General features: G+C 48.2%; 1 protein-coding gene across 8 annotated transcripts in view; it reads left to right on the forward strand.

Annotated features, from left to right (window-relative positions):
- The window catches only part of ARNT2 (aryl hydrocarbon receptor nuclear translocator 2), a 193,105-nt gene that overhangs the window by 36,039 nt on the left and 139,422 nt on the right, over positions 1–17,644 (forward strand). For all 8 annotated transcript variants that reach the window (XM_027521390.1, XM_027521387.1, XM_027521383.1 and 5 more), the window contains exons 2-3: positions 3,325–3,439; positions 11,012–11,059. In XM_027521390.1, coding sequence (XP_027377191.1) covers positions 3,325–3,439; positions 11,012–11,059 — 163 coding nt within the window. The remainder of the gene's footprint in view (positions 1–3,324; positions 3,440–11,011; positions 11,060–17,644) is intronic.

The raw sequence follows: 17,644 nt of genomic DNA on the forward strand, positions 1-17,644 counted from the left end.
TGATTTAGGAAGATCCCACATGCAGCAGAGCAACTGAACCTGTGCTTCACAATTACTGAGCCCGCATGCCCTGGAGCCTGTGCTCTGCAACAAGAGAAGCCTCTGCAGTGAGAGGCCCGCACACCGCAACAAAGAGTAGCCCCTGCTCGCTACAGCTGGAGAAGGCCTGTGAGCAGCAGTGAAGACCCAGTGCAGCCCCCCAAATTAATTAATTAATTAATTGATAAACATTAATTACAGACCTTTATGGTATCCTGGGATCAGTTCAGTTCAGTTCAGTCGCTCAGTCGTGTCCGACTCCTTGCGACCCCATGAACTGCAGCACGCCAGGCCTCCCTGTCCATCACCAACTCCCGGAGTTCACTCAGACCCACGTCCATCGAATCAGTGATGCCATTCAGCCATCTCATCCTCTGGCGTCCCCTTCTCCTCCTTCACCGAATCCCTCCCAGCATCAGAGTCTTCTCCAATGAGTCAACTCTTCGCATGAGGTGGCCAAAGTATTGGAGTTTCAGCTTTAGCATCATTCCTTCCAAAGAAATCCCAGAGTTGATCTCCTTCAGAATGGACTGGTTGGATCTCCTTGCAGTCCAAGGGACTCTCAAGAGTCTTCTCCAACACCACAGTTCAAAAGCATCAATTCTTCAGCGCTCAGCCTTCTTCACAGTCCAACTCTCACATCCATACATGACCACTGGAAAAACCATAGCCTTAACTAGATGGACATTTGTTGGCAAAGTAATGTCTCTGCTTTTGAATATGCTATCTAGGTTGGTCATGACTTTCCTTCCAAGGAGTAAGCGTCTTTTAATTTCATGGCTGCAGTCACCATCTGCAGTGATTTTGGAGCCTAGAAAAATAAAGTCTGACACTGTTTCCACTAGTCACAGTTAAATAAATGTCCTCCTATTAGGACTTCTCAGTCTGTTTTGGGTGGACTTTGGAATCTTGGAGAAGGGAATAAGGGTGTGGCTTTTCCCTTGCGCGTTTGACCACGGAACCCTTTTCTTGGAAAATCTTAAGGGCCTGATGTTCTGTGAGACTTACTTTGGGAAGTGGTGACTTTTGTTTTTGCCCGTGTTTGCATGGGCAGTGACTCAGCCTTTAGTTTGAGGCCTTAATGGACTTAACATGGTTTAGCTTCCATTTCAGGAAAAAATACAAATTTCTTATCAGAAGCAGGCAGATGTCAGATTATGAGGTCATTGCTGGTCGTACTGCCTAGCTGTCACAAATACAGTACATTCACTGTCTACAGTGGAGAGGATTACACTAATTGAAAGAAAAACCTGATAGCTCTCAAATTTTTGTGAATCTAGTGGAGTAGCTAAATTAAGATTATGTCTGTTAGTACTGTGAGATTTTTCTTCAGAAGTTTCAAGGGGACTAGTTTAAGTTGACCTTGCTAAGTCACTTCAGTCGTGTCTGACTCTGTGTGACCCCATAGACGGCAGCCCACCAGGCTTCCCCGTCCCTGGGATTCTCCAGGCAAGAACACTGGAGTGGGTTGCCATTTCCTTCTCCAGTGCATGAAAGTGAAAAGTGAAAAGTGAAAGTGAACTCGCTCAGTTGTGTCTGACTCTTAGCGATCCCATGGACTGCAGCCTACCAGGCTCCTCCGCCCATGGGATTTTCCAGGCAAGAGTACTGGAGTGGGGTGCCATTGCCTTCTCCGGAATATGTTTATTAAACACAATGTCTTTGGACATAACTGAGGATCAGATGCCTCTGTGGTTTCTGGGAGGAGGCAGAGCTGTAACTTCTGAGCATCACCAGCATTCCTTCACTAACAAGGGTCCAGATTTTCATATTTATCCCAGACTGTCTTTCTGAAATACATTTTTGTAGACTCTTGCTTCCCTTCTGCCCTGGATAAGAGTTAGGCTGAGAAAATCGAGCCCTGTGCAAGTCATTCCCAAGAGCAATAAACAGGATCAGAGAGGCCGCTGGAGGATTGCTCTTGCCATTTAATGGTCTGAGGACGGGGCGTCTGAGTTCACGAGCTTGCCACAAGTGGGAAGGAGAAATTCTTTAACTGTGGTTTCTTTGAAATGTAGAATGCTGATCATTGCCTTAACAAGCTTCTGAAAATTTCTAGCTTGTAAGAAATAATATATTATGGTAGTGAAGCACGGGGAAGGCACTCTCATCTAATGACAGACCTACTTATGCTTTAAATTAATAATTCTGCCTCGGAGGCCTGGCTGTAGAAACAGGCCGTGCAGCCTGTTGTTCATTCTCTAAGCTGTGTCTGACTCTTTGTGACCCCAGGGACTGCAGCATGCCAGGCTTCCCTATCCCTCACTATCTCCCGGAGCTTGCTCAAACTCATGTCCATTGAGTCGACAATGCCATCCATCCTCTGTTGCCCACTTCTCCTCCTGCCCTCAATCTTTCTCAGCATCAGGGTCTTTCAAATGAGATCACATCAGGTGGCCAAAGTATTGGAGCTTCAGTTTCAGCATCAGACCTCCCAATGAATATTCAGGGTTGATTTCCTTTAGGACTAATTGCCTTGATCTCCTTGCAGTTCAAGGGACTCTCAAGAGTCTTCTCTGGCGCCACAACTCAAAAGCATCAGTTCTTCAGTGCTCAGCCTTCTTTATGGTCCAGTTCTCACATCCATACATCCCTACTGGAAAAACCATAGCTTTGATGATATGGACCTTTGTCAGCAAAGAGATGTCTCTGCTTGTTAATACACTGTCTAGGTTTGTCGTAGTTTTCCTTTCTTGTGGCCTGAGGGGGTGTTTTTAAGGCCCTGGGACCGCACGGTCTTCATCATGAATGGAGGACCAGGAAGGGCTCTATAGTCAGGGATTCTGAGTCCAGATTTAAGCGGGGAGCAGACTTTCTGCTTGAACACAGATGCCCAGGGTGAGGTCGGAGCATCTGTGATGCTGCTGCAGGAGACTGGCTCTCTGGGTTTGCCCCAGTGGGCTACCAGTATTTGGGACCAGCAGTGGTTCTTTCCCTGTAGCTTGTGCTCTGTGCCTGAACTTCTGAACATCTTACCTGCCTCCACGTGACAGGAAACAAGAGTTCTTTATGAATGCTGTTAGCTGTGAGAACTTTTTTTTTTTTTTTTTTTTTAACCACTGAAACTAAATATAGGCATGCTGCCTGGGATGTTGTTTTCCAGAGGAGAAAGGCAAAGCCCGGACTAGGGAAGGGCTCAGTCAGGTCACATGACTAAGGAAGGGCCAGTACCCAGGTTCCCCGGTTCTTCTTCCAGGTGGTGCTTTTGGTTAGCTGGACAATTTTTCTGCTCATTCCTGGACTTCTCTGTCATTAACAAAACCTCTCCTCTTTGCTGAATTACAGAAATGGCTTCAGACATCCCTGGCTCAGTGACGCTGCCCGTCGCCCCCATGGCGGCCACTGGACAGGTGAGGATGGCAGGGGCCATGCCCGCCCGAGGAGGAAAGCGGCGATCCGGGTAAGCCCCCTCAGCGTTTCTGGGAACTGCGTTGGATATGCGTTGCACAACATTCTTGACCTGTTAGGAAAATATTGTCTCTCCCTGTCCCAGAGAGTAAGAGCTCAGCAGTTTGCATCCTGTTTATTAGATTCCGTGGGATTCCTAACCAGGCATGTGATCGCCTCTAAGTGTTTTTGGGCCTCGGCACCCAGCTGGGGACTTCTGTTTGCTTGTCCTTACTGTGAGAACGGCTCTGTGGTCCTGCTGGGCCTTGCTCCAGCCATCTCTCTCAGGGAGGGGGCTCACCCATCCGTCCGCCTGAGCCCACCAGCCAGAGGCACCCTGAGGGTCGAGCTTCAGCTCCTGTGGGCAGCAAGGATCCCTCTGGTGCTTTCTGTTCTTTGCTCTGGGTACCAGTCTTTGCCAGTGCTGTGCAGGAATTCCTCTCAAAAAACAAACAAACAAAAAAACAAAAACCTGGCTCTAGTCCAGCATCTAAAGGCTGGGCAGCTTCCACTGTAACCTACTCTGCCCATAATGTTGGTAAGAGTGATGGGTTCTGGTGGGACCAGAAAGACCATCACTCTTGAGCCGATGGAACCCAAAACAGCAGGTACTTATGATGTACCACATCTGTAACTGAGTGCAGGTCTCAGAAACAAATCAGCCATCACAGATCCCTGCAAGAAGAACACAGTCTACGTGGTCAGACTCTTGTTTATCAACCAACTCCTTTTCTTCATTGAATCAACTTCATTTTCAATGAAATATTTGATATACAAAGTTTCTCACATAGAGTCAGTTTGTCCTATGAATGCATTTTCCCATAACACAGGTTCTCCCCAGGAAGACAAGGCTCCTCATTTGTAAAATGGCCTAGCATTTTAAACCCGAGAGTTTCCTCTTAACCAATGCAATTCTTAAAGGTGCCTGGGCTGCCCCCAGCAGGGGTGGAGGTGGGGGGCAGGTGTATTTTGAGGACCTAGAATGGAATAGGATAGGATGCAAAAGTGCCTTCAGTGTTATCATTTAGATGGTGACCAGCACACACTGCTGCCTGTGTGCTGGTCTTCAAAAGAGGGGCTAAGATTTTGGTGATTATGGAGGGGGTTATGGAGCCTGGTTCCCCACTTTCCCTTGGTTCAGCTCCCTCCCACCCTTGAATGCCCCCAGGGTGCTGTGCAGCCAGAGTTCCATCTTTACCATGGGACCCACTGAGCTGTTGTGAGCAGTGGGGTGCCTGGGGCCACACTCCTCAGATCAGCCTGCCTCCAGCGCTTACTGCAAACCCAGATACCCTCCTTTAACCAGCTCTTCTTTCTAACTAGGTGCTAAGCTCAGTGGAGTCTGGGTTGTTAAAAGAATGCACTTGCTGTCAACATATCAACTTACTGCATTTTTTTTTTTTAAAGAATCCAGGTCTTTAAAAAATTATTTTAAATGCATTTGCTCTCTCACGTCCATTCCCTGGGGACAGAGCCTCAGTGCAGCCCCAGTCCTTTTTAAGAAGGTGGCACAGGACTCTCTGATGCAGGAAGGTAGGGCTGGGCTGGGCACCAGGCACAGGCAGAGAGGCTGGAGCCCAGTATTGAGGGGAGGAAAGTGGTCTCTGAGAGACTCTGCCAGGAGTCTGTGCCATTACCCCTACCCCCGCCACCTGCCCGCCCCCAACCCCTGCAGAGTGTGTGCTAGGCTTCAGCGAGCTGAGGCTACTCCCCTCCCCCGCCCCCGAGTTCCTGGCCCCAGCCTGACATCTGGACCCTGACTTCTGCTGGCTCCCTGAGCTGATGATCGGACAGGGGACTCAGGCTTCTTTGTGAAGGAGTCCTCCCAGCTGCCCCTTTCCCTCCCAGCGCACGTATACTCAGTGTGACTCTGGAGGTGGAGGAGGACCTTGGGGGGGTGAGACTGAGACACAACCTAGAGCAGGGGTCTCCAACCTGCTGGGTCCCCCACGGTACTGGTCCGTGACCTGTTAGGAACTGGGCTGCATAGCAGGAGGTGAGCAGCAGTGAGCAATGGAGCGAAGCTTCATCTGTACTTGTAGCCGCTCCGCATCATTCGCATCACCACCTGAACTCCGCCTCCTGGTGGATCGGTTGCGGCATTAGATTCTCATAGGAGCTCAAACTCTACAGAGAACTGCACATGCAAGGGATCTGGGTTGCCTCGCTCCTGATGAGAATCATCCTGAAACCTTCCCCCAGCCCCATCGGCAGAAAAATTGTCTTCCATGAAACCGATCCCCGGTGCTAAAAAGGTTGCGGACTGCTGGCCTAGAGTTCTGCTCCACTTAGAACCAAGGAAGCCCAACGCCAAGCAAAAAAACCAGAGGTTCAAGGGGATGAGCAGCAATTGCTGACACACCTTCCCAAGCAGGAGGAGGAGGACACACACCTCTGGAGGCAGATCAGGGAACCAGCCGCCTCCCGGAGGCCTGTCCTTCATTATCTTCATTCTTAGAGCCCTACACCTGCCTCCATTTCCCCCTTCAGAGGGAGCAGCCAGAAAACTGTGCTTCCTTCTGCTAAGCCCCTGGGACTCATGGGGGGAGCTCTGTGTCTCACAAAGAAACCTCCCTTTTCACAGGGTGGTTTCCAGAGTAATTCTTACCTCTGATATTTTTACACGTTTTGCTGAAATTCTGTGATGGAGGCCATCACTGTTGTAGAGTAGCCACAGCAGTGATAAGGCTCTTCTGCTCTCAGCCCCCATGCTTGTACAAAGGAGACCCCAATGTAAGTCACGTTCCTCAAATAGCAGGTCACCCCTCTCGGGGTCCCTGCCCATGAGCTGTGGCCATTTACACGTGCTTCTCCATCCCTGCCATCTTGCCCCTCCTCCTCCTCCTCTCCTAGAGTGTTCAGCACAGTTAGAGACATAGGGAGGGGGAGAAGGAGAGAGGAGAGGTGGGTTGTGTTGTTGTTCAGTCACTCAGTCGTGTCCAACTCCTTGTGACCCCATGGACTGCAGCATGCCAGGCTTCTCTGTCCTTCACTCTCCCGGAGTTTGCCCAAACACGTCCAGTATTCTTGCTTGAAAAGTCCCATGGACAGAGGGGCCAGGTGGGCTACAGTCCATGGGGTTGCAGAGAGTTGGACATGACTTACGTGACATAGCATATTAGCACACATGTCCATTGAGTTGGTGATGTCATCCAACCATCTCATCCTCTGTCGCCCCCTTCTCCTTCTGCCTTCAATCTTTCCCAGAATCAGGGTCTTTTCCAATGAGTTGGCTCTTTGCATCAGGTGGCCAAAGTCTTGGAGCTTCAGCTTCAGCATCAGTCCTTCCAATGAATATTTAGGGTTGATTTCCTTTAGGATAGACTGGTTTGATCTCCTTGCTGTCCAAGAGGTGGGCTGTGGCGGGTGGAAAGATCCTTCCTCCTGCTCCTCTTCCTTACCCAGGTCTTCCCACTCTGACTTGGTTATTCTGGTGGAGGAACTTGTCCCGATTCCCAGGATAACTACCCAGCCCTGGGGTTTCAGAGCCAAGTAGAACTGACCCCTAGTGGGTTTGGCTCCCCTGGCCACATGCCTGGCCCAGTGCCGAGGATCCTCTGGCCCGAATGTTCCCTCCACTCCCCTGACAGCCTCCCCAGTACACGTCTTAGCAAGCTCCGTGCTCTGCGGGCAGTGGGGACACAAGGTGAAGGTTCAGAAGTTTCAGATTCTTTGCAAAGTGATTCCACATGTGTGGGGGAAGGAAGCAGAAGCCAGTCACCTGGGCTGCATTTTTGTAGAGGACTCCCTGATCCCGGTGAGGGGATGGGATGGGGCTGGGGGGCACCCACAGGGCACACTGGGTTCTTTTCAAAAGACCGAGGAGTGGGCTGTCATTAGGTTGTGCCCACTCCAGAGGCAGCCCCTATTGGGAAGGGGAGGTAAGGGTGGTGGGGACCAGGAGTCCTAGCCCCTTCCCGCTGCCTTGGAGTCACATGCTGGGCTTCTAAAGCATCATCACTGAGGAGAACGATTTCCAAATCGTGTGCAGCCAGTACACCAGCGTCCCCCTGCAGTGTAAGCCCGTGGCTGCTGGAATGTGGTTACGTAAGTACATGTTTCGCTCGCTTCGGATTTATGCAGTAGTGATGCTGTCATCTGGCATTTGCTGGCACCCATGTCCCTTCACCTTTTGTCAATAGCAGCTTCGAGCAGCCCAGGGTTGCTCCTTTGCTGAGCTCTACAACCAGCCTGGCGGGCACAGCCTGTCATCTTTTCTCATAAGAGCAAAAGTGGATTCTTTGATGACTCATAGTGGATGATGCATTATTATTATTAGTACACAATCGCTGTGAGGCAGATTCACATTGCTCACTCTGAACCAGACGCAAGCTCAAAAGTGCCTTTCACGACTTTTTATTGAGGGTAGAAATCATGCTCAGGACAGGAAAGTGAGGCAGAAGGCATCTTCAGCCCACCTTTAGAGGACTCTTACCTCATCCACTGATGGTACCAAATTCTTCAAAGTGAACATAATAGGACTTAAAAGTCATATTTTGATTTCTCTCCTTTATTATCCAGATGCTGTGGTATAATAGAGATACATAAAAGATACAAAACAAAGGATGATTTACTTGGAGTTTTTGTAGCAGGAGAAATAAACAGAGCTATTGGAGTCATATTTAAAGTGGAGCATTTGAATTGGTGACAGAAGACCCGAAGGTAGGGTCTTGGCAAGGAGTCTTCCAAAAGACCCTTCTGTCCTCAGAAGTTGCAATTTTTCTGTGTGGCTGATGAGCAGTGAGTTGTTTTGGGGTCAAGTGAGTTACCCTGAGGATCTGAACAGTCGTTTGTATCCTGTTTTCTCTCCTGAGTTCACCCCGACACGATACATTTCACAATTCCTACATGTGATCGCAGCTCATATGTGATCACACACCTGCATGGGTAGAAAGGTACAGATTTGTGGTCCCTGAATTTTCATAGAGAAGTCCTGCTTCCTCAGTTTTCAGCAGGCTTCAGAAAACTGCCTCCAGAGCCTGGCACTCCGTCTCTTAACACTCTGCTTGATTGGGTTGACGTGGTCCAGACCGGGACCGTTTACCCTGAAGCTCTCCTCTCTACCCGTCTGCCGCTTGAGGATGGGGTAAAGAACTGAGCTGTCCTTATGAAAATGAGGGTGACAAATAGTCCTGGTTGGCCTGGGGCTTCCCCGGTTTCAGCACTGAAGTCCTGTACCCCCACGGATCCCCTCCTTCTGGGAAAATCAGGACGATAGGTCACCCTCAATACCCCAAAGATCTGCAGGCTCCGGAGGGACGGCTGACTAAAAAATTGCATCTTGCAGGAGCCAGATGATCACACTCCTATCAACTGGAGCTGAAAGGCATTTTAAAGATAACTGATCATCTCGCACCCACTTGAGGTTTATCTAAATGCTTGCATAAATCCATTGGAATTCTGAAAATGCGATTTCTTTTTCTTAACCACTGAGCTGTTTTTGACAGCCCAGGGGTGTTAAGTAACCTTTCTGTCTGCAGCAAAGTCGCTCTTACCCATGATGAACACTAGGTGACAGTGTGGTTCTGCAGCGCTGCAGAAGCCCAGAGACAGGCTTTTTAGTGCTTTCTTCTCCCGGATGTCGGAGAAGGCAATGGCACCCCACTCCAGTACTCTTGCCTGGAAAATCCCATGGACGGAGGAGCCTGGAAGGCTGCAGTCCATGGGGTCACTGAGGGTCGGACACGACTGAGTGACTTCATTTTCACTTTTCACTTTCATGCATTGGAGAAGGAAATGGCAACCTACTCCAGTGTTCTTGCCTGGGGAATCTCAGGGACGAGGGAGCCTGGTAGGCTGCTGTCTATGGGGTCTCCCAGATGTAATTTTCAGGAAAGGTGAGGCGAAGCCTTAGTAGTTAAGCAGCATATTGGTGACTTTCCTTCATTTAGGAAGTGGTGCATTCAGCCTTCATTTTCCCACAACATAGATAACTCCGCTGCTGCTGTCTGGTACCCCGTTACACACTCTGCATTGTGGGGGGTCCTTGTCTCTCTCTCCCAGGGATGTTTTAATTCTATTTTTCCTTTCTTATAATTTTTCTTCCCTGCCTCCCCTCCTCTAATTGTACACAAGTATTTTTTGTTATCGTTACCGTTATCTCTTCAGTTATATAACTCCTTTTGTTCCTTTATTCTGAATGCAAGCCCTCAAGTCTGGAAATTGGGGGTTCTAAATAGGCATAAATCCCATCAGGTCATCTCAGATCAGAACTCTGGTCACACTGCTCATAAAACAAGATAAAAATAAACAAATGATTGTAAAAAAAAAAAAAAAAAAAACAGTGTTCCTTTGCCCTGTGTCATCCCAGTCCTTTGGTTCCCCAAGTAACCCCAAAGCCTGGAGAGTTTACCTCGTTAGGGGCCTCTCCCATGTGCTTGTGGAGTGATAGCTCTTCCCTTGCAAGTTGGCCTGGGAGCCCCGAGCCCTCCCCACATCACCACTACCCACTGTGCCCCAGCCTGAGAGCTGCGGGTGGAGTCATATCTCCCATGAGGCCAGCAGCCGTGGCACCTGTAGTGTGGTTCTGGAGCACACCCGCCATCCTTGTGGCAAGCTCCTGGCCACCAGGCAGGCTGGATTCCCTTCTGCCTGGAGGCCACGGGAACTGTGTCCCACTCAATCCATCAGGCCCCCTAAGAACAAGATGGGGAGTGCAGAATGCCTGAGAAGTTCTTCCGCAAGGAAGCCCACTCCCCGTGAATGTCCGGGAGAATCAAAACATCTGTACTGTTTCTATTTTGTTCCCAAAGACTCTGGGTACACCTCGTACTAATTAACTGTTCTGCCCTAACATCTTCAAGGAGAAAAATTAATTGACATTAGAGAGAGCTGCTTTGTTGTTTTTCTTTTTTTGAGAAGGAGAGTTTGGGATATCAGCTAAACAAATATCAGTCAAAACTTTTCTATGTTTGTTTGGAGAGACTCAGTAAAGTGAAATCCGAGTATGTCTTGGGTGAGTTTCAATAAGCAGACAGCCACTCTGACTAGCTCAGGCACTAAACAACTGTATCTCCTCCCACATCCATTTACTTGGACCCAGAGTTTATAGGGTAATGGCCTTAAATGCCTTTTTCACTTAGACTCATCGAGGCCAGCCAAGTCATCACATGGCACAACTAGCAGTATGCCTTCTTTGCCTCTAAAGCTTCTTGTTTCCAAGCTCCCTGGAGCTTTCTCCATCTGTTAATATACCACTGGATAGTCAAAGGAGGAAGTCCAGTGTTGATACATGACGTGGAGGGGTGCAGGTGTCCCCAAGGATGGTGGGAAATATGGGGTGCTGACTTTTCCAGCACGGCAGCCTGTAAAGGGTTCTTGAAGGGTCAAGTCAGTATTTCAGCACTGTGCAGGAGCCCTCAACCACGTGATTAATGACACTGGTACCATCGACCTTTCATTTTGCCTTTTCTTGTCCCAAACCTGTTTGAGGACTGTGTGGAGATACTGTTTATTGCACTGTCAAGGGCTGGGATTGTTGGAGAGCAGTCTGACCAAATCAACCCCCCTCTGAGCCAACAGCTCATGTGTCCAGTTAAATGTTCTATTTCTAATGAATGCTCACTTGTGAACTTGACTTTTCCAGAATGGACTTTGATGATGAAGATGGCGAAGGTCCCAGCAAGTTTTCAAGGTGAGTTTCCTTTATGTTCCCTAGATTTAAAGAAGCCCAAGTAGCCAGTTATCACCTTACTGGAATCTATAGGGGTTTGAATGTCTTTCGTCATTGAAAAAAACCATTGCCTGTTACATGGCATGGGAGGGGAGTTTGGGGGGAGAATGGATATGTGTATATGTATGGCTAAGTCCCTTCACTGTGCACCTAAAATTCACAACATTGTTAAACAGCTGTACTCCAATACAAAATAGTTTTAAAACCTTTAAAAAAAGAAGCAGAAAGCCATTGCCTGTAGCTTGACGGCCTTGTCCTTCATTCTGTGCTTATATTTGGCTCAGGGACAGGTAACTCTTAGCAAAACCTGCCATATCCAGGCCTAGATTTTCAAAAGTTAAGTATTAACAAGTGATTAACTCTGTTGGCTTTTTAAATTAAACAGACTGCTAGTTTTAATGGATCCCTTTTTAAAAGACAGGCCTAGAGTTCAAGTTTAGAAAAACAATCAAGATAAAGCCTCTTTTTCTACCATGGGAAATAAGGAGAAATATAAGAAACCTGGGTGGCCCTGTTCTGGATGCAGAAAACTGGACCTTAAGTTCCTAAGAACTACGTCACTCGCTGGCCACGTGACAGCATCTCTAACTAGGCTCTCAGGGCTGTCTGGAGTGCAGACTGCCTTCCAGAAGGATGCTAGCCCGCGGGTGCTGTGACGGTAGGTGCATCACTTACATGAAGTGTGAGGCGTGCCCTGTCCCATGGCTCTTTATTATTATTATTATTATCTTGTTTTAAGTTATGGGAGAAAGTTTGACAATGTTGAGAAAAAGAGCAAAGATCATTCCATCAATCTTAGCAAACTTCCCATCTATATCAGTTTACTTATGGAAGGACCTACCGTGACATTCCTCCCCACTCCACCCCACCACCCCCTCCACTGCCCAAGAATTCCTAATTCTTGGTTGCTGATGAATTTGAAAACCTCCCCTGGGTGATGGGTACCTTTCTCTGGTGTGCACAGCCCACAGTTTGGACTGGCAGCCTCAGTTATTTTATAAAGTTTTTTAGGACTTCCCTGGTGGTCCTCAGTGATCAATGCAAAGAGAGAGAGGAAAACAACAGAATGGGAAAGACTAGAGATCTCTTCAAGAAAATTAGAGATACCAAGGGAACATTTCATGCAAAGATGGGCTCGATAAAGGACAGAAATGGTATGGACCTAACAGAAGCAGAAGATATTAAGAAGAGGAGGCAAGAATACACAGAAGAACTGTACAAAAAAGATCTTCATGACCCAGATAATCACGACAGTGTGATCACTGACCTAGAGCCAGACATCCTGGAATGTGAAGTCCAGTGGGCCTTAGAAAGCATCACTACGAACAAAGCTAGTGGAGGTGATGGAATTCCAGTTGAGCTATTTTAAATCCTGAAAGATGATGCTGTGAAAGTGCTGCACTCAATATGCCAGCAAATTTGGAAAACTCAGCAGTGGCCACAGGACTGGAAAAGGTCAGTTTTCATTCCAATCCCAAAGAAAGGCAATGCCAAAGAATGCTCAAACTACCGCACAATTGTACTCATCTTACACGCTAGTAAAGTAATGCTCAAAATTCTCCAAGCCAGGCTTCAGCAATCCGTGAACCGTGAACTTCCAGATGTTCAAGCTGGTTTTAGAAAAGGCAGAGGAACCAGAGATCAAATTGCCAACATCCGCTGGATCACCAAAAAAGCAAGAGAGTTCCAGAAAAACATCTATTTCTGCTTTATTGACCATGCCAAAGCCTTTGACTGTGTAGATCACAATAAACTGTGGAAAATTCTTCAAGAGATGGGAATACCAGACCACCTGATCTGCCTCTTGAGAAATTTGTATTCAGGTCAGGAAGTAACAGTTAGAACTGGGCATGGAACATAAGACTGGTTCCAAATAGGAAAAGGAGTACGTCAAGGCTGTATATTGTCACCCTGCTTATTTAACTTCTATGCAGAGTACATTATGAGAAACGCTGGGCTGGAAGAAGCACAAGCTGGAATCAAGATTGCCGGGAGAAATATTGATAACCTCAGATATGCAGATGACACCACCCTGATGGCAGAAAGTGAAGAGGAACTCAAAAGCCTCTTGATGAAAGTGAAAGTGGAGAGTGAAAAAGTTGGCTTAAAGCTCAACATTCAGAAAACGAAGATCATGGCATCCCGTCCCATCACTTCATGGGAAATAGATGGGGAAACAGTGGAAACAGTGTCAGACTTTATTTTTGGGGGCTCCAAAATCACTGCAGATGGTGATTGCAGCCATGAAATTAAAAGATGCTTACTCCTTGGAAGGAAAGTTATGACCAACCTAGATAGCATATTGAAAAGCAGAGACATTACTTTGCCAACAAAGATCCGTCTAGTCAAGGCTATGGTTTTTCCTGTGGTCATGTATGGATGTGAGAGTTGGACTGTGAAGAAGGCTGAGTGCCGAAGAATTGATGCTTTTGAACTGTGGTGTTGGAGAAGATTCTTGAGAGTTCCTTGGATTGCAAGGAGATCCAACCAGTCCATTCTGAAGAAGATCAGCCCTGGGATTTCTTTGGAAGGAATGATGCTTAAGCTGAAACTCCAGTACTTTGGCCACCTCATGCAAAGAGCTGACTCATTGGAAAAGACTGATGCTGGGAGGGATTGAGGGCAGGAGGAGAAGAGGACGCCAGAGGATGAGATGGCTGGATGGCATCACTGACTCGATGGACTTGAGTCTGAATGAACTCTGGGAGTTGGTGATGGACAGGGAGGCCTGGCGTGCTGCGATTCATGGGGTCGCAAAGAGTTGGACACAACTGAGCGACTGAACTGAACTGGTGGTCCAGTGGCTAAAACTTTGCCTTCCAATGCAAGGGGTGTGGGTTCGATCCCTGTTCAGGGAGCTAAGATCCCGCATGCCTCGTGGTCAAAAAACCAAAACATAAAACAGAAGCAGTATTAGCAGTATTGTAACAGATTCAATAAAGGCTTTAAAAATGGCCCACATTAAAAAAAAAAAAAAAAAAAAACTCTAAAAAAAATGTTTAGAAGAATGACGTCTGTATTGAACTCTGTACCCATGACCTCCCCCAGTTTGCTCATTCCCTTGGAAGTTACTTTTGGTCGGGTTCCTTTTACCCGTATTATAGGTGTGAATTGAGCATCCTTTCCCCAAACCCAAGAGGAACAGGCATCTAGTTCCTATTTCTGGGCTTCCCTGGACTCTCCAGGTCCATTGGAAGTCTCAACCTTGATTCACTTTCCTCCCTGAGAACTCTTGAGTTCCACCCTCCACTCAGTTCCGGTGATACAGGAGCGAGGAAGTGGAACCCTCTTTGATCTCTGATGACCCTTCTAATCAAATCAAGACACAGGTTTCAACAACAAGAGCATGTATTATTTTCCCCTGGGTGCAGACAGAACCCAAGCTTGATGTCCACCTCTTTCTTAGGATACATGTGAATAGCAGGGAGCGCTGTGTTCCTGAAAGGAAGCTGACCTGGGAAATAAGGGCACATGTCACCCCAGCTTGATTTGCGCCTGCCTTACATAGCCTTCCTTTGTGAGGAAACAAAGCCTTGTGATTCCTCTGGATCAGAATTCCCCTGGAGATAACGTTCCATAGCGTGTTGACCTCAGGAAGCGACGGTTCCTGGGTCTCAGAACAGAAGGAGGAAGAGAGAGATGAGTGACATTTGCTTGATGGAAGATCAGTGTCAGTGATGAAATAACAGTGCAGGGACACAGAGAACTCATTGTGTGGGGTCCCACCAGGAAGAAACAGAAATCCTAGACTCTGCTGTAAGCCTGCCCTTGAGTCAGGTTGTACATAAGTCAGGGTTCAAACCTGGGCTTCTGTGAACCACATCCTTCCCCCTCCCCTCACATTAAAAATAAGAGGGAAAGATGGGGTGAGCTTACAACATATGCTGGTGCCCGTGGGAGCCTGGGGCCACTTCAGTCTGACGGCAGAAGGGTTGATGGACCCGTTGGCTGCTGGGGACATCTGAGCTGCTCCTAGCTGGGGAGACCACTGAGTTCACCCCTCCCTTTGCTTTGCCAGCTGCACTGGCCACCATCCAGAGGCAGGCCAGAGAGACTGCTGCAGGCTGTCTCCCTCGGCAGCAGGCATGGCATGCCTTGGGGCGGCTTCTGTTTCCTCCTCCTGTGTTCACAGTCAGCCAAGGGAGCCCTCAGGCCAGGTGTCAGAAGAGAGGGGCTGAGAGGCAGGTGTCTCGCCAGCAGAGTTTGCTGTCTCAGAACCCAGCCAGCATGCTAGGCCATGGTTTGTGTCACCCTGAGCTACCCTGGTGGCTCAAATGGTAAAGATCCCCCCTGCAGTGCACAAGACGTAGGAGACAGAGGTTCGACCCCTGGATCCAGAAGATCCCAGGAGGGCACAGCAACCCACTCCAGTATTCTTGCCTGGAGAATCCCATGGACAGAGGAGCCTGGTGGGCTACAGTCCATAGGGTCGCAAAGAGTCGGACATGACTGTGCAACTAACACTTTCACTTCTTTACATCACCCTGATGTGTGTGCAGCCAGCTTTCCCAGCTTCTCTTGAGGGTGGTCCCAAATTCAAATGTCCCACCTGCTATCAGACGTCGTGTCTCAATTTCAGATTTGGGGAATATGGTCACAGTCACATAGGAGGTACATTGTAGCCAATTAGGTTTGCTTCCTATGTTCTCACAGCAGGTCTCAGATGTTAAGCTGCTTACAGATCACACAGATGTGCACACATGCATTTTTAAATAGACAAAAGAGGATTTATTTATATATGTGTGGATGAGCTAAGTCTCTTCAGTCATGTCTGACTGTTCGACCCCGTGGCTATAGCCCTTAAGGGATGGGATTCTCCAGGCAAGAATACTGGAGTGGGTTGCCATTTCCTCCCCCCAGGGGATCATCGCAACCCGGGGACTGAACCCATGTCTCTTGTCTCTTGTGTTGGCAGGTAGGTTCTTTACCACTAGCGCCACCTGGGAAGCCCTTATGTATATATGTGTATATCCCCTGCCTTAATCCAAAAAATACTGATGGTGGCTTAAAAAGGGATTGCAAAAAGTTTTTTAAAAGATTTATTTACTGTATTTGGCTGTGTTGGGTCTTCACTGCTATGGGCAGGCTCTTCTAGTTGCAGCCAGCAGGGACTACTCTGTAGTTGTGACGCGTGGGCTTCTCACTGTGGTGGTTTCTCTTGTTGCCACCACCACAAGAGAAGGGCTTGTGGGCTCTAGGCATGCAGGCTTCAGTAGTTGTGGTGCATGGGTTTTGTTGCTCCGAGGCATGTGCGATCTTCCCAGACCAGGGACTGAACCCGTGTCCCCTCTGTTGGCAGGTGGATTCTTAACCACCAGGGCAACCCCAAGTAACTTTTTGAAAAATGTTCAAAGTCTTAAATATATTACTCTTCCCCTAGAGCTAGCTGCTTCCAAACTCAATATTTTTCATGCTTTCTCTCTATTGCTTGGTGACTATATTTGCTTCTCCTTTCTGCAGTTGTCGTCTTACAGCTGATTTTTGCTGATTTGTCAACAGATGTTTTAGTTTTGGTTTCACCAGTTCTGGAGGAACTGTGTAGGGGTACTCAACTGCTGGGCACATGTACACGCCTGTGCACACGCAAGGGTGCACACACGCAGTGCCAGGGCCAGAAATGCCCCGAGACTCGCTTCACCATCCCCAGGTCTCAGGCTTCCCTCCCACATGCAGTTGATGCTGCTCTGGGGGCTGTGACATGCAGGACAGGGCTCTGCTGACCAAGGTGCTCCCCTCCCCACACACAAAGTCAAGGGCAACCTGGGGGGCAGAAGCCGGTCTGCAGGGGCCAAGGAGTAGACTGGGGATGAGGAACTGAAGACCAGAGGGGACAGTTTATTGAGCAGTTTGTTGTTCAGTCACTCAGTGGCTTCCGACTCTTTGTGACCCCATGCACTATAGCCTACCAGGCTCCTCTGTCCATAGGATTTCCCAGGCAAGTATACTAGAGTGGGTTGGCATTTCCTCCTCCAGGGGATCTTCCCGACCCAGGGATTGAACCTGGGTTTCCTGTGGCTCCTGCATCGGCAGGCAGATTCTTTACTGCTGAGCCACATGCATTGTGTAGTGGTCATTAAAACAGAAGAGTGGACACATGAAATAGAGATATTCTTAAATGTTGGGTTTATTTTTTGTTTAATTTTTGGCCATGCTGGGTCTTCCTTGTGGTGCTCAGGCTTCTCTAGTTGTGTCACATGGGCTTTAGTTGCCCACATGGCATGTGGGATCTTAGTTCCCTGACCAGGGCTCAAACCCCAGGCCTCTGCAGTGGAAGGCGGATTCTCAACCACTGCACCACCAGGGAAGTCTCTAGATTTGGAGTTTACATCTTAGGAACACCCAAGTGCTCACTCCCAAACTTTTCATTTTTGTTGCTATGTGCTATCACCCTGATTTTTTGCTGAGTTCTCACTCATTCTGCATCCTTTCTCAGGAGACTCAGAAGGTCTTGGATGTTCTCATACCTGTTGCTCTGAATTCAGCTATAGTGCATGGGGCTGTCTACAAACCTGGAATCAAAAGACCTGGATGGGTTTTATTAGCCTC

Source organism: Bos indicus x Bos taurus, chromosome 21, assembly GCF_003369695.1.
Source record: "Bos indicus x Bos taurus breed Angus x Brahman F1 hybrid chromosome 21, Bos_hybrid_MaternalHap_v2.0, whole genome shotgun sequence".
Lineage (NCBI taxonomy): Eukaryota > Metazoa > Chordata > Mammalia > Artiodactyla > Bovidae > Bos > Bos indicus x Bos taurus.